This window comes from Bos taurus, chromosome 1 (assembly GCF_002263795.3).
Source record: "Bos taurus isolate L1 Dominette 01449 registration number 42190680 breed Hereford chromosome 1, ARS-UCD2.0, whole genome shotgun sequence".
Classification (NCBI taxonomy): Eukaryota; Metazoa; Chordata; class Mammalia; order Artiodactyla; family Bovidae; genus Bos; species Bos taurus.
Window position 1 is genome coordinate 22,621,396 of NC_037328.1, and position 25,895 is coordinate 22,647,290.

The window sequence follows — 25,895 nt, forward strand, 5'->3', positions numbered from 1 at the left end:
CAGTCTCGTCTGACTCTTTGTGATTCCATGGACTATAGCCTGCAAGGCTCCTCTGTCCATGGAATTTTCCAGGCAAGAATATTGGAGTGGTACCATTTCCTACTTCAAGGGAACTCTTTATGGGGCATGCTGCTGCTCAGTCGCTTCAGTCGTGTCCGACTCTGTGTGACCCCTTGGACGGCAGCCCACCAGGCTCCTCTGTCCCTGGGATTCTCCAGGCAAGAACACTGGAGTGGGTTGCCATTTCCTTCTCCAATGCATGAAAGTGAAAAGTGAAAGTGAAGTCGCTCAGTCGTGCCTGACTCTTAGCGACCCCATGGACTGCAGCCTACCAGGCTCCTCCGTGCATGGGATTTTCCAAGCAAGAGTGCTAGAGCGGGTTGCCATTGCCTTCTCCGTTATGGGGCATAAGTAAGTACAAATTAAGAAAGACATTTGATAAATTTCTTTTTGATAAATGATTGAGTATTCTACATTTAGATTAGTCAGTCCATAATAGCCTTGCTTAACATATTAGATAGGTACTGTACTTTCCTTTTTTAATTTTGTTTTTACCTTCTCATCACTAGTATCTACTATTTATTGTGATGTAAAAAAATTTAAGCACATCTAGGACTCAGAGTTCAAAATATATGATCTCAGTGAAGTGAAGTGAAAGTCACTCAGTCTTGTCTGACTCTTTATGATTCCATGGATTATACAGTCCATGCAATTCTCCAGGCCACAATACTGGAGTGGGTAGCCTTTCCTTTCTCCAGGGGATCTTCCCAACCCAGGGATCAAACCCAGGTCTCCCACATTCCAGGCGGATTCTTTACCAGCTGAGCCACTAGGGAAGCCCAAGAATACTGGAGTGTGTAGCCTATCCCTTCTCCAGTGGCTCTTCCTGACCCAGGAATCAAACCAGGGTCTCCTGCATTGCAAGCGGATTCTTTACCTACTGAGCTATCAGGGAAGCTCATGATCTCATTACACTCTATAAATGCTTAAATTATAGAATGAGATTTTCCTTAACTATTTTTTCTAACTGAACTGTGCTAGTTTGCTATATTTATTATGGGGTTATTACATACCAGTGTTTATAACTTTTTGTATGTTTATTTAATATTTGTAACATTTCTGTGACAGAATATCTCTTTTTAGCCTTGTAGATGAGAAGGTGTAGAGAAGGTTAATAAACGTAACACAAATATACACAGAAAAAAGCAAAACTGTGTAGTGTGAAATACATATGTCAATTTCTGGTACTCCTTCATTATTATGCCACAATTACAAGCTTAGAGACTGTAGATATTATTAATATTTCTGTCTTAGTTACCAGCTGAATTTTAAGGAAAGCTAGGACAATGTATCTTTAAGAGCTTCTGTAAGTTGGAAAGGAATTTAGAGGTTCTCCATTCCTGTCTCTAATTAAATGCAAGAATTCCACCTGTCAAATCCCTCCAGATGCCCACCCAAGCTTTAAAACTTTAAATTGTAAAATAACAATAAGAACAACTTTGCTAGTATTCAAGTGCTCAGATTGTCAAAAATATCATGATCTAGTATTGAGATAAGTAAAAGCATGTATTTCCCTCCTAAATCTAGTATAATACCTTCAATGAAGTACGCTCTTAATAAGTATTTGTAAAAGGAATGAATTTTCTTGATTTCCTGTATGCAACCTGGTTCAAATATGAAAACTGACCAGTACTATGTATTTTCATTATTCTTGTTTGCAAGTCTATTAGTGTGTACATAAGAAAGTTTGTATGTCTGTGTGTAAATACATGTAATTCATTTCTAAGTTTTATTTAAGTTTTAAGAAAGACTCCAATATGTTGTGCAAGAATCCCTAGAGTGTCCCATTGTTACCTAAGAAGTAGACCACTGTTCCAGGTCAGGAAATATGGTAGAAACTTTGAAAATAGAGAAGGAGTAGACCCCACAGAGGCTCTGACACTGTAATTAGAACAAGTTGACCTCTATTTGGCTGGGATTAATGATCTGTGTTAATAAATTTTAACTGAGGTTTTTCTTTTAGTAAAGGAGATTCAAATACCGCTGTTATTTTAAAGGAAAACTTTGGAATAATGGCAGTTCTGGAAATAGCGCTTTTATTTATTTTTTTTTTTTACCATTTTTTAAAATCTAAAGTGCATACTAAATGAGACACCATTAGTGTCACAGATGCTAATTTTCACTAGCAATGACTGAAGTGGCATTCTTTCCCATTTGCATTTGATCCTAGCAATGATGAGAGGTGATGAGTTGATTATGAGTTGTTTTCACCGCACTGCCCGCTGTGCAAATTTATGCTCCTAGACAAGGATGACACATAGTTGTGGCATTAAAGAGCTTTCTTCATTGCTTTTCCTATCAAGACTGTTAAGATATATTTTAACTCTTTTCTAACCAAGTATAAGAAAAAAGGTGAAGTGTTTATTTGAACTGGTGCTTACTTTAGACCAAGTAATTACACAAGGGGCTTATGGAACTCCTTCCCCTAACCTCCAATTTACAGAAAAGAAAACAGCCCTGTAGATATGAAAAATTTTGCCCAGGATAGCATAGCTGGCAAAAAAAAAAAAAAAAGTTGATTTGAGAGTATACAAGACAACTCTTTTCTTCTAAATCTGGGGGTTTCCCATTTGCTCCTTATTTTTGCAGCTTTCCAATTGGCCTTGGTGGTAAAGAACCCACCTCACAATGCAAAAGACATTAAGAGACATGAGTTTGATCCCTGGATGGGGAAGATACCCTGGAGGAGGAAATGGCAACCCACTCCAGTATTCTTGCCTAGGGAATCCCATGGACAGAGGAGCCTGGCGGCTACAGTCCAAAGGGTTGGTCCATAGGGTTGCAAAGAGTCAGATATTACTGAAGTGACTCAGCATGCAAGCACTTCTTTTTGCATCAGCATCTGAAGTATAATTTTCAGATTTTAATTTATGCATTTTCAGTTAAACATTTTGGATTTTGAAAGAACGTGATTCCAAGTAAGGTATGCAATATACGATGTAGGTAATACTTTAAATCCATTTATTCCATTAAAAAATGGTGGGTATAAATAAATGTTTATTTTTACTTTTGGTTATTATTTCTCTGTGCCACTAAAAAATCTCTCAAAATGTTCTCTTCACTTATGTATTTAGTTAGTATTTATGCCATATTTGTTTTCTAATTAATATTTAAAGTAAATTATAATGCAAACCTAAAAACAAATAGCATAAATCAGAAGAAGAGAGAGGATAGACCATGGTAAAAAGTATCACTGAGCCACCAAGATTGGGTTGAAGGTGATTCTAAGTACTTGCCACTTATTTTGGTCCTACAGACCAGCGATATTGGCATTCTAGAAGTTTGTTAGAAAAACACTGTCTGGCCTACCCCAAGCCTATTAAATCAGAATATACATTGTAGTGAGGTAACCAGAAGTTCTGTAAGATCTTTAAAGTTTGGAAATGATGTCTATATTGATGGCTTTTAGCCTAGGTTGCCCATTTAAATCACTGAAGAGTTTTAAGAAATACCGATTATTGGGTTCCATTTTCAAATATTCTGATTTACCTAATGTGGAATGTGCCATCAAGAATGTTTAAGGTTTTCCAATCTGGAGATATTTTTTTCTACTAATCTCTTCAAAAGACTTAGAACTTAATTCATTTTTTCTTTCTTTTATTCATTTTTCAAAGCTGTAAATATCTATTGAGTGTTTGGGAATACAGTGGTGAATAAAACAAAGATTCATGTCCTCATAGGATTTATATTTATTAGAGATGACAGACAATAAATGAGATAAATATGTTAAATACAAAGTGTGCTAAGTAATGATAAGTGCTAAGAAGAGAAGGAAGAATATGAAATATTTGGGACTAGGGAAGACTTGCTGAAAGTGGAACATCTGAAAAGGATATGAAGGAAATGAAGAGCTGGCCATGACACTGAATAAGGAAATCTTATTCTAGGCCACAGGAAGAGCAAGATCAAAATTCTGAAGGTGGGGGTGAGTGTCCCTGGTGTATTTGAGAAACAATAAATCAGAATATACAAAAGGGAATAGCAGTCACAAAGAGTTGGATGTAGAGGGTCCTCTAGGTCATTATAAGGATTTTAGCTGGTATTAAAAATTTTGAGAAGGACAGAGAAAAATCTGGCTTACATGTTAGGGGGCTAATTCTTGCTTTTGTGTTTCACATACACTGAAGAAAGTGAGGGAGGAAGCAGGGAAAAGAGACCCTTTAGGAAGCTATTACAGAAATCAGGAAAGGATAATGGTGACTCACACAAGAGAAGTGGCAGGTTGGGTGTTGAGAAGATGTTGAATTGGAGATCTATATGTACATACTGTAAACTTTTGGAGGTATAAAAAATGAACTTACACATGGGCTCTAATGGTAGTAAACAGAAAGACTGCCACTGTCCTGCCCTGTTCTTGCTTCTAGCTCGTGTTCACACATCAAGGAGAAATGCCCTTATCCCTCCCTTCATAGCCACCAGACACTTAGGCCCATATGGATATCCCACTTCTCAAAAGTTTCTACATCTTTCCTCAAAACACAATTTTCTGTTAGATTTGATTTTCCTTTCTAGGGCACCTTGAATCAGAATAGAAGAACTAATAATTTGCTTATCTCACCTTGTTTAATTGTTTGAAAGTGGTAAATAATTTTGGGCTTGAAAAATTATCTTCAAACAAAGTATCAATTCACTCTAGCCTTCCCATTTTATTGAATATGAATCTGTAATCAAGTTTTATGCAGGCAAGTAGCAGAGGTTGAGTAACAAATATACTGGCTATCCTTGAAAAAACCCACTGTGCCCAGATGGTATATAGAAAGTTCTGGAAATAAATGGTTGAGAGAAATGATGGAAGTGTAGACTCCCCTTGGAAATATAGGTATTATACCCTACTGCTGCTGCTAAGTCACTTCAGTCATGTCCAACTCTGTGCAACCCCAGAGACGGCAGCCCACCAGGTTCCCCCATCCCTGGGATTCTCCAGGCCAGAACACTGGAGTGGGCTGCCATTTCCTTCTCCAATGCATGAAAGTGAAAAGTGAAAGTGAAGTCGCTCAGTCGTGTCCAACTCTTCTCGACCCCATGGACTGCAGCCCACCAGGCTCCTCTGTCCGTGGGATTTTCCAGGCAAGAGTACCGGAATGGGGTGCCATTGCCTTCTCCATTATATCCTACAGGAAGGTACAAAGTCATTACCTTGACTACCAATGCACTGGATTTGCTAAAAATCAATTTAATGAAACACTTATCTCTTTAATCTTTCCTTGCCTTGCTAAGGAGACAAATGGCTTCATTATCCCTGAAGACGGTGTGTGTGTGCAGTGTGTGTGTGTGTTACAATGGAATTAAGCCCATGCTCCAAATATCTAAGTTTCCAAATTTAGCATTCCCAAACTGATTCATTTCTCTTTCTTTCCAGTGTTAAGGATTTAGGTGAACTTTTAGAAACAAGACATTTTTAATTAGCTTCTTAGGAGAGAACAAAAACGTCCTCCATTAAGAACTGATTAATAAGAATAGAAGAGAGTTTTAAGTTGTCTGGTGGTAATTCTTCTAAAGATAGCCATTTGTCAACACAGCTGGTCACGTCCCATTTCTCCCCTCATTTAAAAAGCTTTGGAAGTTTTCACCTGGTCTGTGTTAGTTTTCTAAGGCTTCCATAATAGAATACCATAGGCTAGGTGGCTTAGAGAACAGCCATTTATTTTCTCACAGTTTTGGTGGTTCAAAGTTCAAGATCAAGGTGAGGCAGAACTGGTTTTCTTTGAGGGTCATAAGGGAAGAATCTGTTCTAGGCTTCTTTTAGGCCAGCAGTTGGCCACTACTTGCCTCCCCTTCAGTCCCTCTGTGTACATAACCTCGTGTCTCTCTTTGTATATCCAGATTTCATCTTTGAAAGGCTCTGAACACTCTTATACTTTCCTGTTTGTGCTTTCCTTAGCCTAGAATGCCTTTGTTCATCGCAACTCATGAACTTAAATCTCTATTTTAATATCTTCCCTCAAGGAAGCCTCCAAGAGCTAACCCGAGGCAGTACATAAAGAGAGCATTCTGGCAGAGCAGGGGGGAATATGAACTAAAGTCTTTTAGATCAGGGTTGAGGTACTATTTAACTATGGGATGTTGAACATTTTACTAAACATCTTTTGGGCTTTATGTGCTTATCTGAAGAAGAGGGGGTGTTAAAGCACATCACAGAAGATTGATAAGAAAATTAAATAAATTACCATGTGTAAATTTCCTAGCATAATGTTCATGTTTGATTAATAATCTCTCCCTCCTTTGTAGTTTAATAGAACTTGTTCCACTATTGTTTCTTTTACCATAGTTTATTCTAATATGTCCTCCCAAATGGAGTTACCATCTTACCAAATGGATAAGAACAAGGAATGTATCTTATCCATACCTGTAGCTCTGCAATTTCTGTTGAGGAACAAAGGGTGTTGAACTCTATCTAACTTTCAGACTCCATGTGCTTTCTGTTATACTTTGACTACCATCAAAAATATTTATAATATGGAATATAGTCATGATTTCTCAATATATGCACAATACTTGTGAAATGACTAATGGATAATATGAGTCATGTAAAGTAGTACTCTACTTCAAGACATAGTGTGCAAATGGGTCACTGGTAAAGATGTGGGCAACACCCACATAAAACAAAGTAACCATTCTTAGAATCAGAATGTAATGAGACAAAACAGTAATCAAAAGCTGTAATCTGTCTGAAGTGGGGGAAGAAACATTTGCAAAGAGTGTTGCTTCCAGGGTGCTTAGAAAGGAGTGGGAGAATAGAATTTACCATTGAGTCTGCAGAATAATGCATATCAGCAGAAGCAAATATTCCATTAGGCTCAGCAGACTTGCTCACTTGGGTGAACTATATATTTCATGCTATTATAACTTTGTGTCTCTAGCCCTTAATACAACCGAATACAACTTTTCTTTGTCTCTGCTATACTAATCAAACAAACTTCCAACAATGGTTTTGTGTTCCACGTCTCTAGGGGTGACAACTCTTTGATTAGTCAACAAGAATATGCATTCCTCTTGGCAGTTGAATTTCTCATAACTAATCAACTCCTGATATTGCTAATTTTGGTATCCTATCAGTTTAGTTTATGAGTAAGTACCCCCGCAACCCCTCAGTCATTTATTTTTGAAAGCTTGAAGTTCTTGTACCTGTCAATGTGACAGTTTGACATTGGCCATGGGGACCAAACCAAGGCACTGGCTTCTTGGAAAGACTGGCCTAAGTTGCCAACTGGCCCCACCTTTTCTCTATATATATAAAATAAAGACAACTAAATAATGAAATTTCTTTTCTATACATTTCATAATTTTAACAATTTAAATTCCTGGAATAAGATTCAAGACAGATTTACCTTTAGCAGTATAACAGTACATAGTGATATGACATTAGTCTGGATATTAAATTTTTTTTCTGAATACCACATGGTTTTACTGAGTAACTTTGATTTTTTTAATTACGAGTAATAGAGAAATAACTCAATATATAAAGGTTGTAATGCTTATTTATATTTTTAGCTGTTATTTAGTCATCATCTTTTCTAAACTAAGCTGTCTACAAGTTTCACGCCATCTACTTTAAGACTACAAATATCTCACTATAATTATTTACCAATTTTAATGTACCCACTACCAATGAAACAAAGGGTAACAATTTTTAAAATAAAATTCTTTCAAAGATAGATGTTTTGCAGTTATCAGAACACATAGTGTAGGTTTAGGAATAATCATGTACTGAGTTCATTTCTGCCAGTACTATGACTTTCCAACACCACTATTTATCTCTTAGTAGACTGAAATATTTTTATAGCCAAATCCAAATATGATGAAAGGAAAATAAATGTAATTGACAGTGAAGAAGTTATAGAACCTAAATGTCTCTTCTAAATAGCCTAGCATGAACTTACAGCTATTTTTTTCTACCTATTCTTTTCCTGTTTGGGATTACACACTGTATATTTGCCCCACATAAACATGTCTGTTCTTACTAAGAAAAAAACGTTTAAATCCCTAAGCATAGTGTCAGCAGGTGCTGCCTGAGATGGGAATGTTTATAAGCTTTATGATATTAACTGCAGCACTCAACCTCAGGTGGCATAAAGCATGCAAAAAAGAACTTTCTGTCAGTTTTATTATTTCTAAAAAGGTTCCCCTTGAAGCAGAAGAGTGACCTTGCTCTGCTGGGCTGACATATGCCACTGGATTAATGGTCGAGCTCTGCTGGAGGGAAGCTCACAGAAACATTACAACTCCAGAAGCTGGGCTGGCGGTGACCATTAATCAGGGGGACCAAAATCATGCATCAAACACACTCATTTAAAAGTAGTAAAAATGACTTAAAAAAAAAAACTTTTCAAGAATTAGCTTATTGTTTGTCATTACTTGTGTTCAAGGAGATCCCTGCATGACTAAAATATCTCCTGGGGAGAACTTTAGAAAGGTTATTATGTACCCAGAGGCCAAGTGAATGTGGTGGAAACTGAAGGCTAATGGAGGTAAAGGAGAGTTTTTGTTCCAGAGAATTTGATGGGAAAGTTTATTGAATGGATTCTATTTTCCCAGCTTAATTTTCACACTTTTATTTAACTGTGAATTTAAAGCAATGGGTACTATGACTGTTTGCCTCTTTGTGATGATTTTATTTTATTTTAAAAAGTGAAGTAATTGGATTTAGTGGCAAAAACATTTGGCTAGTAAATTTGGTTAGGAAATTTCTCAGGAACCTCAAGTTTGGGTCAACACAGTCAACAGTTAAATATGTTAATAAATATCTTAATGGACTTAAAGGTACTATACATTCTTCCACCACATGTTAACTAGTAAAATTTTTCACAACCTTTTCTCGGATTACTGAAAAGGAAAAAGATTTAAATCTAAATCCTTGAAAGAGAATATTCAGTTTAATTTAGCTAATAAAAAGTTATCTTGCTTTTTAAAAATTTCTTTGATGATAAAGTTGAATAAGCATAACTTTTATGTTTTCAATAGTTTGTCTTCTAGATTAATGATACTATGCATAATATACATGATATCATTTCATTGGTAGGTAAAACAAAGAGTAGATTAGTATATTTTATCATTAAGATTATGATCAATATAATAAGGCTTTTCCTAATTATTACTTCAAAGTTATTCTTCTCCTAAATAACTGTTGGATTCTTTAACCATGACATTCAATATTATCTTCTTTGTTAGCTGTATACTACTCTGGATAATTATTTATGCAAAATTATTTATTTGCTTTCAAAGATTATAAGATTAAAATAACTGACAATGAAGTGACCATAGTTAAAATATTATTTAATATTTGTCTATAAGTAGAAAAATATAATATGTACACAATAGAAAGTTAATTTCTAAATTTATGGGAGGATTTTACATCTTTCTTATAACTGGAAAATTTGAATCAATTTTTTTACACCCTATTCTATCAAGGTGCCTAGAAAACAAAACTAGTAATGGAAATTTTCTCACACAGAAAACACTTATCACTAAGTAGGGATGATAAATACATAAAATATATTACCTGTAACTCCTCATCCTTTTCCCACCATCTTCCCTAAAGCACATACCATCTTCTGTAAACCTGGTAGACACGGTTATCATGACCTCTAATTCCAAGCCTGAAAATAGCTTCAGAATGCTTCTCAACATAGTGTTCTCCATGAAGGTCCTAACAAACCATCCATGCTGCTGCAAAAAAACTTCCTGCCAATTTTGGTTTGGAAAGATAGTCCACCCAGAAAATGGGGAATCCTAGTGATGCATTCTTGTGAACATACAACACCTTTCTAATGTCCCCAAGTGACTATGTTCAAGTGAAGAGTTCAGACATATTAGACATATTGTTTGTCATCCTTTGCTCCTTTTAACACAGTGTGTGGTTCAATGTGTTCTAATACTTTATCTTCATTTTAGCAATTATTTTCTTCAGACTTGACAATGTCTAAATTGTTCCTCAGTCAATAACTATACAATCTCTTAGAGTAAATAATATTTGAAGATGTTTAAGCAAACTCAAATTGTATTGATTTCAGCTAATTTCATGTCCAAAATCTGAGATCATGTTAATGTATCTTGTTTTTAGACTATCAATAATATAGGTATAGACTTATGCATACAAAATGCCTTTTGCATATTAAGTAGTCAGTGCAAATATAAATAATGATGAATATAAATTTCCAAGATGACATCTAGTATACATTATTAATTTATTGTGTGTGTAAATATAATCTGCTTTTAGGAATTGCTTCTATATTTGTATGGCATTCATTTGAAAATGGCTCTGTTTAGTTCTTTTCAATAGAAATCAATTGATACCACCAATAGAGTGTAAATTCTTCCAGGAGAGATTCTTAACTCTTTCATACAAACAACCCTGACTCTAAGCACAAAGATTAGCCATAGAAGTCACTTAGTATATTTACACCAAATTTCATAATGTAGAAACATTATGCTATTTAATTAAACATCAGCAAGTCATTTTCTTTGACTATAACATGTTATACTTTGCTTTTGTATAACTGGGAAATGTATGTTTTTTGTCATTTAACTTGAAGAGAAACGTGTGAAATTTCTCATCTGCTGTGGTTTTCTCAAGCCTCCCAACTGTAGGATTTTCTCTTTCAGTCCTACATCACTTAAGACCAGGGGCAATCAGTGTGTGCTAAAATGATGCAGGTTGGTAAGTGGTCTCATAGGGAAGGTGTGACTTGATTGAGATCTTGAAGAATGGGCTGGATTTGAGTAGGAGGAAGAAAAGTAGAAGAACATTCCTTGAGAGAAAAATAGCATGAGAAACAGCTTAGAAACATAATTGGATGTGTCCACATTGGCCAGCAAGGAGTGTCAGTTCTGCTTAATCAGATTGCCTAGCATTGCCTGATCCCATGAGGAATCATGAGTGTACAACATGCTAAGTTAGGGCTTCGTGATAACTAAAGAAGTGTCACTTAAACTCTCTGAGCTTCAGTTTTCTTATCTGTAAACTGGAAAAATCAAGAACTACCTCAAAGGAGAGTTGTATTTGTTTAATGAAATGGTTATGGATAAATCACTTGGCATAAAGCAAGCTCTCAGTGGCCATCATAACAATGTGGAGCAAGCTTTACTTTTTGAGAAGAATGGAATGATAAGAACTGGTACTTTAGGAGTCCAGTGGTATGATTTTAGGTGATTGGAGAGTCAAGAGTTGGGACTAAGGGGCTGAAAGCTATTTCGTTGATGCAGAAATGACATATTTGTATGGTGGCAGATGGTGCTAGTGGTAAAGAACCTGCCTGCCAATGCAGGAGATATGAGAGATGTGAGTACAATCTCTGGATCTGGACCATCCCCTGGAGGAGGACATGGCAACACACTCCAGTATTCTTGCCTGGAGAATCCCATGGACAGAGGAGCCTGGCAGGCTACAGTCCATAGAGTCGCAAACAGTCAGACATGACTGAAGCAACTTAGAATGCACACACACAAACGCAAGTCAAAACAGTCAATGGTAAAGGAAATCAACTCTAAATTTTCATTGGAAGGATGCTGGAGCTGAAACTCCAATACTCTGGGCACCTGATGTGAAGAGCCGACACATTGGAAAAGATCCTGATGCTGGGAAAGATTGAGGGCAGGAGGAGAAGGGAGGGACAGAAGATGAGAGGGTTGGATGGCATCACTGACTCAATGGACATGAGTTTGAGCAAATTCTGGGAGATGGTAAAGGACAGGGAAGTGTGGCATGCTTCAGTCCATAGGGTGGCAAAGAATTGGACACCACTCAATGACTGAACAACAATGAGAATAAACGCCTACAACAGAGATTTGGGGAAAGAATTGAGCAGATGTGGAGGCTGAGAGAACGTGTGTGTGGTATCTTACATTATTTTGCATTATGTGGCCAAACTCCCCAAAGAGAGGAATGAGCAAATATGGGTTTCCAACAGTCTAGGTGCAAGGTTCAGAAGGCAGAATCAACACAGACTCTCAGGGGTAAGAGGACATAAGTAGAGAGAGATTTTTGTTCACACATATGCCTTCCAGCCTGAAGACAGGCAGAGAAGCTACTGTAAACTACAGCAGCTGCACAAGTGGATACCCTAGGGAAATTGATTTCCAAGAAGGGTCATAATGAAACAATTCTCGAGGTGGGGGGGCGGTCAATAGGGACCATTTAGTGTACTTGTTTATGGGTTTAGCAGTTAGAAAGAGAGAAGGAATAGAAAATAAGTTCTATAATAATGATGCAGGAGTGAGTAAGTCAAGCAGAAGTTTTACAGTAGGAAAAATGAGGAGCTGAGACATTTAAGATAACCTGATCATGGTCACATTTTTTAAAGTTTTCCATTTCCTTTGTATTCTATATGGTTTTAAAAGAGTTGGTAATATGAAGTGACAACTTTTGTTGTGTTATGCTTTTCACCTGAAAAGTCATTTAAGACATATCAATATTATTTAAGAATTCCTTTCTGAAAAAAGAGTATCTTAATTTTTATTCAATTCCTAAAAGTGCAGCATAACTTACAGTCAATGTATCCAATGCAAATCATGAGATATGGCAATAAGTAATGCAGGGATATGATTGAGAATTCTGAAAGTTTGAGTTCTTTTTATTTATGAAACTTGTTTTTGTTACATTAAATAGACTGTTATGATAACCACTTTTACAGGTATGGCTCATTCTACAATGATTTTTTTTGTTTGTTTTTATAGTTTCCTTTCGGTAATCTTCTTTGAGGTAGTTTCAATTTGCTGAAAACATCTCTCGGCACATCAACTTCTGAAAATAAAGCTTTAGCATGGAAATTTTGACACAACTTTAAAACACTATGGTGGAGTCAGAATCTGCACTTCCTTTAGATGGTCTGTGCAGTTGATAATGAAAGATACTAAACCAAAGAGATCAAATAGACCAACTTTTGTTCTAAGAATCCAGATGTAAAAATATTTAGAGCTTTGATACATATTTGAGCACTGAGTTGCCTTTACTTGGGGTTAATGTTAGTGTTGAAGGTCACGTTTCACACTCTGCTTGTCTTTCAGCCTTCGGGCCCCTGGCACCCAAACAACTGTCTTCCATCATCACCACATGATAGTGTAATTATTTAACACTGAGGCAATCCTAACAGATTATTTTAAGTGAGTTAAACTTGTTTCACACTCTTCAAAAGACCTCAGCACCTGAATTAGTGAGAACAGTTAGATCCTGGAATGCCTTTGGATAAAGGCTGACAAGCTTATTGAGATTGGGCATATTATAGAATATTCATGCAAGCACGTGCTGAAACATAATTCTGAACTTTAAAAGCATATCACCAATGAAGGCTCTATGTGCAATATTTAGATGATGTGAGAACTCATTGGCACAGTGCGTGTAATTCTTATTTGCCAGTGTATTTCAAAATGCTGCGGATGTCTGACTCACATATGCAAATTTTTTCTTTGAAATAGACTGTGAAACTTTTCTGCTGATGCCTTACCCAAATATTAAGTCATCTTGGAGATAAGATTTTACTTGAAGATCCCAGAAGTTGGAGAGTGCTTAAAAAATGAAAATAAGGGTTCAGTTCTTCTGGTTTTGTTCAAAAGGTTGATTTACATTCCAAAAGACAGACTCCCTAATTGTTGTTCATGTTGATAAATTTAGGATGGTCATTGTTTTAAGAAACCAATTCAGTGCTACCTATCAAGCTAAGTTTATATACTTTTCATCCAGCTTAGTAGCAAGTTTCTTTGAAAACAAAAAACAGGATTAAAACGTTGTAATTGAATGATATAATAGAGAGTACAGCAGGATGGAAAATTGGAAAAAAAATTTTTTTTTGCAAATTCTGGTTCCCATGACAATTTCCTAATTGAGAAGGGCTCTATGATTTTCAAGAATACTACAAGCTTCATATGAAGACACATTCTATAATGATTAGAATTGTTATACAAAACAAGACAAGAAATGAGGCTAACAAAAAAGAATCTATTCTTAAGTTCTTATATATTGTTCACTGCATTGTGTAAGAACACACACAAACACAAAACACACAAATGTGTTCAAACACCCCAAATGCCATTTTTTGTTGTTGTTCAGTCACTAAGTCATGTCTGACTCTTTTGAGATGTCATGGACTGTAGCCCACCAGGCTCCTCTGTCCATGATTTCCCAGGCAAGAATACTGAAATGGTTGCCATTTCCTTCTCCAGGGGATCTTTCTGACCCAGGGATCCAACCTGCATCTTTTGGCAGGTGAATTCTTGATCACTGAGCCACCAGAGAAGCCCAAGTGCCACTTATTCATCTCTATTTTTGTGTACACCAAGTAGACTATATGAAAGAGGGTAATCTGTACTACGTAATCAGAGAGTCTTTAAAAGATAACACAATACACATTTATATTGAAACATTTGTTGTACTAAAATAAATTTAGAAACCAAAACTTTATTTTCTCCTTAAATTTGTCCATACCTCTAAACAAACATGACCTAAGCGATGTTAATGATATCTTTAAAAATTGGTTCCTTAGAAAGTTATGCAACCATTAATTTTTAAGACTATCTATTAAAGAACAGTTTTGGGTTCACAGCAAATTGAGAGGAAGATACAATTTTCCCGTGTGCCCCTCTTATCCCCACACCTTATTAACTCTTTGTAAATTATTTTTTGGCTTTTATATAGGTACCTTTGGTTCTTTTATTAACCCAACATTTTATTTGGAAAATTTGAAGCATATGTAAACACAGTTTAGTATAATCTACCCCATGTATGCATCACCTAATTAATCATTAAATAACAAGAGGTCACATGTCTTCTTTATGCCCACATACTTCCTGCCCCTCACTAGATTATTTTGAATTACAAAAAAAAATTTTCCTTAATAACATCATATAGTTACTTATTTAAAAATTTCCTCAGTTGTCTCCTGGATGTTTTTGCTAAAATACTTTACTTGATCTAAACACAATCCACGGATTATATCGTAGTTGATACAATGCTTAAACATTCTTAATTTATACTTTCCTTCTCCTCCTTTCTTTCTTTCTATTGATTGGTTGAAGAAACTGGGTTATCTGTCCGGTAGATTTTCTCATTGCCTAAACTTTTCTGATTGACATCATATTGTTGGTGTCCTTTGGTATGCTCCTCTATCTTATTTGTTGTAACCTGCTAGTTAGATCCAGAAGCTTGGTGTGATTGCACTTTTTTTTTTTAAGAATATTTCATTAATGATATTAGATGCTTCCATGATGAAGCACATATTCTGGTTCATTCCTTTTGTGATTTTAGTGGCCACTGACGATCGTTGCCTAGACCCATTATTGCACTGCCATCTATAGTGTCACTTCACTCCATTTTAGACCCAGTCACTTGTCTTATTCATTTTTAAAAATTTCCTATGTATTAGTTTCTGTCTCCTCCTACAGTGATACTATTGCATGGATAGATAAATAGGTTGTCTGATGTGTATGCTCAGTCATGTCCAACTCTTTGCGACCCCATTGACTGTAGCTTGCCAGGCTCCTCTGTCCATGAAATTTTCCAGGCAAGAATACTGGAGTGGATGGCTATTTCCTACTTCAGGGGATCTTTCCAACCCAGGGATGGAACCCTTGTCTCTTGTGTCTCCTGCATTGACAGGTGGATTCTTTACCACGTTCCACCTGGGAAGTCCCATTATTGCATTATGGACTTACAAAATGGTACTTTTGTAATTTCATCACTTAATTGATTAGCTAGATTATACACACACATATACATGGAGAGAAAAAATTTCCCTAATTAAGTATCTTATTACTCTAAAATATGTTTCATACAAGAAGGACAGATTAAATATTTGTCTTTCCTTTTATTTGTCAGTTTTAATAATCTGGATGCAACATTTCAAAAGTAACAGCTGGTGTTTTTCTTTTGAGTTAGTATCATTATGAACTCATGAATTCAGACATATATATTTCAAGGTACCTCAGTTATTATTCTTACTGATACTCCACTTGTCCCATATTTGGATACAATTTATCACAGGGACAATATTTTTAATATGGCCATTGTGTTGTTTTGGCATGGCCCCAGAGTCTTTGAAAGCCTCCCTGCTTTATGGTATGACAAGATTAAAAATTTGAGAATATAGACTAAGAAGTCTGATTTCAAATATCATTAACACCATTATTTTCATTATCCCTTAACATATCCACTTATATATACTTATATCATTAATAATGGTGTGAATACTGAAAACAGGTTAAAATTAAAAACTTTTTTCCTTCCAGCTTTATTGAGATATAATTGGCATATAGCACTGTGTAAGTTTAAAGTGCACAGCATAATGATCTGACTTACATACATCATGAGATGATTATCACAATAAGTTTAGTGAGACTCATCATATCATACAGATATGACACAAAAATTTAAAAACTATTTTCCTTGTGATGAGAACTCTTAATTTTTGTATATAACACACCACAGTGTTAGTTATTTTTATCATGTTGTACATTACATCCCTAGGACTTATTTATCTTATAACTGGAAGTTTGTGCCTTTTGACTACCTTCATGCAGTCCCCCGTCTCCCCGCCTCCTACCTCTAGTAACCAGAGTCTGATCTCTTTTTCTGAGTTAGTTTCTGAAGTATAATTGACCTACGTGCTTGTGCGTGCTCAGTCAAGTCCCACCTTTGCGACTCCATGGACTGTTGCCTATCAGGCTCCTCTGTCCATGGCCTTTTTCAGGTAAGAATCCTGGAGTGGGTAGCCATTCCTCCTCAAGGGGATCTTACTGATTCAGGGATCGAACCCACATCTCTTGCATTTCCTGCATCGGCAGGCAGATTTTTTTCACCCCTGAGCCACTGGGGAAGCTAATTGGCCTACACCTTTATGTTAATCCCTGGTGTACAACATGATTTAATATTTCTTTCTTTTTTTTTTAATTTTATTTTTAAACTTTACATAATTGTATTAGTTTTGCCAAATATCAAAATGAATCCACCATAGGTATACATGTGTTCCCCATCCTGAACCCTCCTCCCTCCTCCCTCCCCATACCATCCCTCTGGGTCGTCCCAGTGCACTAGCCCCAAGCAACTGGATTTAATATTTCTATATATTTCAACATTATCAACACACTGTCTAGTTAGCATTTGTTACCATATGAAGACACTACGCTATTATTGAATGATTGCCTCTATTTCACAATTTCACTCATTTCTTTTTTAACTGGAAATCTGTACCGCTTGACCTCCCTCATCTATTTCTCTCATCATTCCACTCCCACCCATCTGGAAATCACCTGTTTGTTCTTTGTATGTATGATTATTTCTGTTTTGTTGTGTTTGTTCATTTGTTTTGGATTTTTAGATTCCACATGTAAGTGAAATCATACAGTATTTGTCTTTCTCTGTCTGACTTATTTCAATTTAAAAAATACCCATTAGGTCCATCCACATTGTTGCAGATGGCAAGATTTCCTTCTTTTTTATTTCAGTGTGTGTGTGTGTGTGTGTATTTGTATACCACCTCTTCTTTACCCATTAATATATGAATATATACTTAGGTTACTTCCATATCTTGGTTATTATAAATAATGCTGCAATGAACAAAGGGACACATGTATCTTTTCAAATTAGTGTTTATGTTTACTTTAGATTAATGCCCAGGAGTGAAATTGCTGGATGGTATAATAGTTTTATTTTTAAATTTTTTGAGGAACGTCCTTACTGTTTTCCAATGTGGCTGCACCGGTTTACAATCCCACCAAAAGTGCACAGTGGTTCCCTGTTCTCCCCGTCTTTGCCCAAACTTGTTATTTGCTGTCTTCTGACAATAGTCATGTGACATTATCAAATGTCAAATGGTTTTGATTTGCATTTCCCTGATGATTAGTGATATTGAGAAGCTTTTCATGTGCTGCTGTTGGCCATCTGTATGTCTTCTTTGGAAAAATATCTACTCAGGTACTCTTTCCATTTTTTTAATTGGGTTTCTAGGAGGGGAGTTGATGCTGACTTTTATGACTCCTTTGTATATTTCTGATATTAATCACTTTTTGGATACGTCATTTGCAAATATCTTCTCCTGTTCAGTATACAGCCTTTTTGTATTGTCAATGATTTCCTTTGCTATGAAAAAGCTTTTTAGATTTATGTAGTCCCATTTATTTTTGTTTCGTTTCCCTTGTAGGAGGAGACATATCCAAAAAAATATGTTGCTAAGATCAATGTCAAAGAATATACTGCCTATGAGTTCATCTAGTAGTTTTAAGATTTCAGGTCTTACATCTAAGTCTATGATCTGTTTTGAGTTTAGTTTCTTATGCACTGTAACAAAATAATCCAAATTCATTCTTCCGCATATAGCTTTCCAGTTTACCAATGCCATTTGTTGAAGTAGCTGTCTGTTCTTCATTGTATATGCTTGCTCCTTTCGTTGTAGAATTGACCATTTAGTGTGGTGTACTTTGGGCTCTCTATTCTGTTACATGAATCTATGTGCTTGTTTTTGTGTCTATACCATACTATTTTGACTACTGTAGCTGTGTAGTATAGTTTCAAATCAGCCAGTGTGATTACTTCCAATTTTGTTCTTCTTTCTCAAGATTGCTGTCACTATTTAAGGTCTTTTGTGTTTCTATGCAATTTTTAGAATTATTTGTGAACTCATGCAGGTCTGTAAAAAATACCTTTAATATTTTGATAGGAATTGCACTGAATTCACAGACTGCCTTGGGTAATATGGTAATTTTTGCAATATTAATTCTTCCAATAGATGAGCATGGTATATCTATTTGTAAGAGTCCTTTTCAGTTTCTTTCATGAGTGTCTAACAGTCTTCTGAGTACATGTCTTTTACCTCCATAGTCAGATTGATTTCTAGGTACTTTTCTTGGATGCAGTTGTAAATGGGATTGGAAAACTGGTTAAAATTTGTCATTTTTGTTGTTGTTCTTTAAACCATCAAATTACTGTTTTTTATTAGTTGCTTAAAATATTTCCTCTCTCTAAGCCATGAATTCAAAATAAAATTAGATTAATTATTTTTATTTGGAATTTTTAGGGATTGCCTTTATTTTTATTTAAATTTGTTTATAAATAGTTTTAAAGTCAAATCTGTGAAATAAGGCATATTTAGAAAATTGTTTTTTCTCTTTTCTTTTTCTTTGCTTATTTTACCCAATTTCTCTAAGAAAGAAAATACATATTTGCCTGTATTGAAACATACAGATGTAGTTCCACTCTTAGATAAAAAGCAGTTTATTATGTACATTTTTCTATGTTTGACTTTTATCATACACACTATATCCTGGGATCATTTCACATCAGATAAGAGATATATTTCTGGTTTTTGCAGATATACACATTTCTATTATTTGAATTTACCATATACTATTCAATCAGTCCTCTCCTGGTGAACATTGAGGTTTATAGCTTTTCTATAAAAAATTTCCATTGAATGTGGATGTGCAAATCAATTTATATTCAAGTGTATCTGTTATAGTTGTCTAGAAATGAAATTTTGGGTCAAAGGTCAATTGCATGTAATTTTGTTAGTTTTTCCAAATTATCTTACACAGGTGTGTCATTTTACAAACACATCTAACTGGATAAGGAAATACTATACAGATTTATAGTTGAAGACTAAATATAATCTAATGCCAACAGAAGCAAATAATTATCTAAAATACGAATTGCTTTTTTAAGTTACTCTTTTGTTGATATCTATTTGTTTATATAATAGCTCTGTCTTGATGGGAGCTTTGTTACAAAATAATATTTGCCAAGTCTAATCCTCTATAATTATAAACTGCAAAATTATCAGTATTGAAATATATTCTCATTGGTAAAGGACTATCATCTATGAAACCAGCTTACCTCCACATGATTCACCTTTTCATTAGAAAGTTAACAAGAGTAGAAATTACACATTTGTTCATTATCCATACCTCATAGTAGACATTAGTCTTTTTTCATCATAAGCCATAGCCTATACATTATGAAACCATCTCAGAAAGTCACTTTCTGACAAGAGAATAATGAAATTGTAAAAACATTATTTTAAATACTTAGATTTGCTTCTTAAGGGTTTCTTAGCATGGATTGATATTTTACTCCTCTGGCTTGAATCTGTTGAGTGATTTGTAATGAGATGACTGACAAAACCCAAAGTAATAGTTCTGAAAACCACTACTTCTCAATCTGCTTCTATTGATATAATGAGGGGAGAATTAATTTTAAAAGGTGGTGACTATTGATTACTTAATGGCAGAAGATACTGTGGAGAAGTGCTGAGGTGAGCCTATTCTGTGCCCCTCTGGGCAACCTGACCCATTATCCAGAGGTGGATAACACATTGTAACCTTCATTAATATTTAATAGGCAGGGCATAGACTGGTTATAGGCTACAAAAGTGCCCTAAGCACAGGCTCCAATAGGCCATAAGAATGCTTCAAGTATATAAAAAAGTAACAGCTTTCCCTGTGTTCAGATTGTTTATAAGCAGAACAAGAACACACTCAATTCCCTTTCGCGATTTCCGGGCAATGATGGCCTGGCAGAAGTGCCTACTAGGCAAGTTGAAGTGATTAATGCTCTCAGAAATCATTCTAGGTCCGTAAGCCCTGCATGAGAAGATTGTATTTTCCAGAGTAGTTTTCAATTTCAGTCCTTCTTTTTCTCTCCTCTTGCCACAAGCTGAAGGGCTTCTTCAGCAAGGGTAGCAAGTCAGAAAAAGGTGTTAATTGTGTCTAACACAGCCCTCATCCTTGGGGTGGTGTTCTGTGTCACAGTGTCTATCAAGCTCACCCCTTGTCACATGCCAGGATCTTTTTATATAAACTCATTTAAAAGAGAAACAAGGAGTTTTAAAGATAGCTAGTAGGAAGATCTGAGAATAAGAGTGCTTGCAAGGACTAAGTACCTTTGACGCCGTCTTGAACTAAAACGGTGTGCGACTTTTAAAGGACATACAAAGTTTTACAGATTACTGACTCCCATTTTTAACTTTTCTAATTATCAGGTTATTTTTCAGTACCACCAGCCTATTTTGAAAATATTATAAGCTTGAAATGAAATGAAGTTCTTAAGATAGAACATATATAAAGTCTGTAATGTCTGATATCCACCATCTCAAACAATATATAAAATTAAATAGTGAGAAAATATCAATTTTTGATTCCATGACTAAAGATTTTTGAAAAATGTCTTTAGAAGAATCATTTAGTTTGTAGTAATCAGGAATTGCTTATAATTACCTGCCTAGAATGAGTTACATAAGAATAAAAATTTAGCCTTATAGGCAAAAAGTATCCAAGAGAACAAGGTTTCTATTAACATATTGAGCTTTCTCTCAAAACCAGTGAATGAAATTGATCTAGAGGTCTCATTGTAATTTCAAGTTAAATGTGTAAAAATTCAGTTTTACCCCCAACCTAAGAGTGTGCATACCTAAATGCTGTTTTCAATTTATTAATAGGTCTGTGTATATGCTGCCTTCTTTTTCTGATATCTAGTAGAGAGTTTCAAATTATCAAGGGTCAGCATTGGGAAATGCATTTGCATTAGTTTTTTGACAAATATGATCTTTATGAGGCACAATGGTTAATCTACTCAAATGCTTGCTTTTGGTTTTTTGTTTTGTTGTTTTCTATTAGTTGCCTGGTTGTCTAGCAACACATGTCATTCTTAAAAGCAAAATTAACACTATAAGTCCAAATAATTTAATAGATTTTCTACAAGGCGCTTAACACTATATCATAAACATACAAGACATTTTATGAACTGTAAATATTAGAATGTTAATAACACACCATCAGCACCTTTAGATATTCCAGAAAGAAGAGTCTTTTTAATCCTGTATTCACAAGAGACTTGGGCTTATTAAGCCATAATCTAATATATTTAGCAGTTTTATCAATGAAAGTCACAAATCCTGTTTCTTTTGTTTTTCTTTCCTATTTTACAGCGCAGCAGCAGTTTTGGGAACTTTGATCGTTTTTGGAATAATTCCACAGCAAAACCAGATGATTCGACTGGGGTTAGTATTCCATTCCATTTTTATGAGTGTTATACAAAGCATTATGAAAAATTATGAAGCCAATATAACTTTTGCAAATTACAGTAAGCAAAAGATATATATTTAAAATCCATAGCCTTGCATACATTTTTGTGACAAATGAACAATTATTTAGTACCTAGCACCATGCTGGGCATTAAGAGTAAAAAGCTATCTAAGAAACATTAGAGATGTTTGGGAAGGCAGAACATCAATTTAAGAAGAGAATTATAATTTAAAGTAACACATATGAAATGACATACATGTTAAATTTTAAGTAAGTTATAATTGTTTAAATTTAGGAAGTGATTAAATGGCTTCATTGGAAACTAGTTAAGGAGAGCATAGGCTGCTCTGCTCATTTACACTTTCACACCTTTGTACACATTGAAATGGTGGTGACCATTTAACCATGAAATCAGCGGTGACCATTCCATGAGTGTGTTTGTGCTAAGTCCCTTCTTCAGTCGTGTCTGACTCTTTGCAACCCTATGGACTGTAGCCCACCAGGCTCCTCTGTCCATAAGATTCACCAGGCAAGACTATTGGAGTGGGTTGTCATTTCCTCTTCCAGCGGATCTTCCTGACCCAGGGATCTAACCCATGTCTCTTACGTCTCCTGCATTGAGGTAGATTCTTTACCACTAGTGCCACTCGGGAAGCTCCATATACATTTACAAACCATGAACACCTTAAAGTGTAGCTTAAGAAAAGCTTCCTATAAGCTTATTGACATCATCATCATCACTACATTTAATTGAGCACTTACCAGGAAGTAAGCACAACATTAAGCACTTTACCTAACTGTAAGTAGGAAATATTATTTTTATTTTATCATTGAAGAAATATGTTTGAACAAAATTACTTCTAAATCATACATGTCATAAATGACAAAGGCAGAAAGCGAGATCTTGTCCAAAGTTTGCTATTCTGTTATACTATCTCATAAGTCATGGGCCAACTGTAAAAACTGATTAAAGAAGGAATAACAACTAATAAAATAGTAGAGAGGAGGTATATATACTGAGAAAAGTGAAAGTATATATTTATCATTGAACCTGATTTATGTATTCATGTGGTAGATTTGTTTTAGATCAATAGGCTTTAGATATTATTCACATCTTATTCATTCTAGATATTGCATTATTATTTTTTACAAAGAATTTTCTTTATCATGTCTAATTTCTCAGAATATCTTTCAGATTCCTATATTGTATCTATCTATATTATCTTTAAATATGTTTATTTCAGCAACGGATATTCTAGACAAAAGTAGAAAGAAAATGACATCTATTACTTCTTTATAAATACCTCTGTTAATACATATATATGTACATGTGTGCATACTATATCCCTTTATATGTATATATACATTACATATACCTTATTTTATTCACCTATACATTTATATATATAAACTTATGAATAAACCTTTATAGCTACATGGATATAAATATATAAAATTGTATGTAACTTTATGGTCTATCAACACTTACATAATTGTAAATAATACAATGCAAATAATGAGAAACCCTATACAATTTTTACAAATAGTGAGAAGCCTTATACAACACAAATAGTGAGAACCCAAACGTATTTCTTTTACAAATGGTATACATTGAGAAGACAGATATAATTTTTTTAGCATGAGGGATTTCCTGTTGATCTTTTTTTAAATCTTTATTTTAAATTGAAGTGTAGTTGATTAACACTGTTGTGTCAGTTTCAGATGCAGGGCAAAGTGACTCAGTTATACATATATTAGTATCTTTTTTTTTCAAATTATTTTCCTATTTAGATTGTTATAGAGGAGAATTCCCTGTGCTATACGGTAGGTCCTTGTTGGTTACCTATTTTAAATAACAGTGTGTACATGTCAGCCCCAAACTCCCATATTGTATAATCCTATACTTTCTATAATCCTATGTAGGTATATTTACTGTTATTAAGTTTTTCTTCTAGAGTTGACCTATAAAAGTTGCTCAGGCTCATTCAAACTTATTGATTAGTAATGGTGGCCTAGCAATTTGTGAGAGAATTTAATGAACTTGATAAAGCAGTTTGTACATTTTTTAGCAAACCGTCATTCACTCATTCAATAAACGTGTATTGAGCATCTACTTGAGTATCTCCCTTAGGCACTCAGAAAGTACTGTTACAATACAGGTGAAAATCCTTACTTCATGAAGCCTAGAGTCTAGGGGGAGACAGACTTTAAAACAACAACAACAAAAAAAACCCATAAGTAAGTATATAAATAAACTGAGATTCAGGCTATGAAAGAGAAAAGCACAGAAAAATATTGAAATTAAATATATGTCAACAGAGTCTCCTCAAAGCTTCTGTAAATAATTATGGAAAAGCCTGAAATTAAAAATATTTATGGCCCTTTTTTGAAACTTAGGCAATGGTAAGTTAACACAGATAGTAATAAACTAATATATTTTCTTATTTTAGTTTATAGCTTTACGATGAAGATAGAAAAAGTTTAAGTAAAGAGAAAATAAAAGGCCTAACACTAAAATTTTTAAGTAGTTCCAAGTTGTATTTTATTCAGTGCTTCAGTTGTATTTTATTCAGGCAAAGATTCAGGCAAAGAATCTTTGCCTTTATAACCCTGAATGTAGACATTAATAAAGTGCAATGAGGACTTAAATTGGCTGTCCATTCATATTTATCATAGGCAATTTGGGGTAAGATGTGAAGTAAAACATAATATTTATTAACAATGATGTTAACTATGTGGTTACACCTTCATATTAAAATATTCAAGTTCACTAAACAGACGTTTCCCATGATTTTTTATATTCAGGGAATGACTGGCCACCCACCTATTGGAGATGGTGGACAGTACTAGACTAGATGACCTTCAAGGGTCCTTTCTTGCAAATCTGGGATATTATGTATATGTCACCCAAAAATGTCCTCCAAGGGGAAAAAAATGCCTAAGTTCTACATAAGAAGTTCTATTTATTAAAAACTATTGAGGGTCAGTTATGTTCTTGGAAATATTTAGATGCTCAGGATGAATAAAGCAGATAAAGTCTCAAGTCTCATGGAGCATATATCATAGTGGGAGACGCAGGCAGTAAAATATAAAGAACAAACAAATATATTATTGGATACTGTTAAGTGCTTAGAAGAAGAATAAATCATAGTAAACATACAGGGAGTGTGGACATGTGTGGGCTATTGCAAATGGGGTGATCAGTCAGAAAATTTCTCTTCCATTACTTGGCATGTGGGTGGAAACCTGGATGAATGAAGGAAGACATCTGTAGATATCTGGTGGAAGCCAATGGCTGAAACCAGTACAAACATTGGTGGGAATATGAAAGAGAAACGGCAGAGGGACTAGTGTGGCAGTACTCAGTTACAGTTGTTTCAAATGTTAGCATGTATCAAAGTCACTTGTAGAGTTTGTTAAAACACAAATTGGCCCCAAGTGATTCTGTTGCTACTGGTCTTAGAACCACATTTTGAGAATCATTCCTATAGTGAACAAGAAAAATTTGAGAAGTAGCAAGGGGTGAGATGGTTTGAATTCTTTATCTCATATACACTGTATACAATGTAATATATATATTATATTATGGGCTTCCTTGGTGGCTCAGTGGCAAAGTATCTGCCCACCAATACAGAAGATGTGGATTCAATCCCTGGGTAGGAAGATCCCCTGGAGAAGGAAATGGCAAACCACTTCAGTATTCTTGCCTGGGAAATCCCAGGCACAGAGGAGACTGGGGGACCACAGTCTATGGAGTACAAAAGAATCAGACACAATCTAGTGACTAAATAACAACAATATTATATTGCAATATGTATTATAATAATTGCATTATA

General features: G+C 35.0%; 1 protein-coding gene across 1 annotated transcript in view; it reads left to right on the forward strand.

Annotated features, from left to right (window-relative positions):
- The window catches only part of SAMSN1 (SAM domain, SH3 domain and nuclear localization signals 1), a 58,141-nt gene that overhangs the window by 3,907 nt on the left and 28,339 nt on the right, over window positions 1-25,895 (forward strand). The window contains 1 exon segment of the mRNA NM_001035404.1: window positions 21,963-22,034. Within this exon segment, the coding sequence (NP_001030481.1) occupies window positions 21,963-22,034 (72 nt within the window).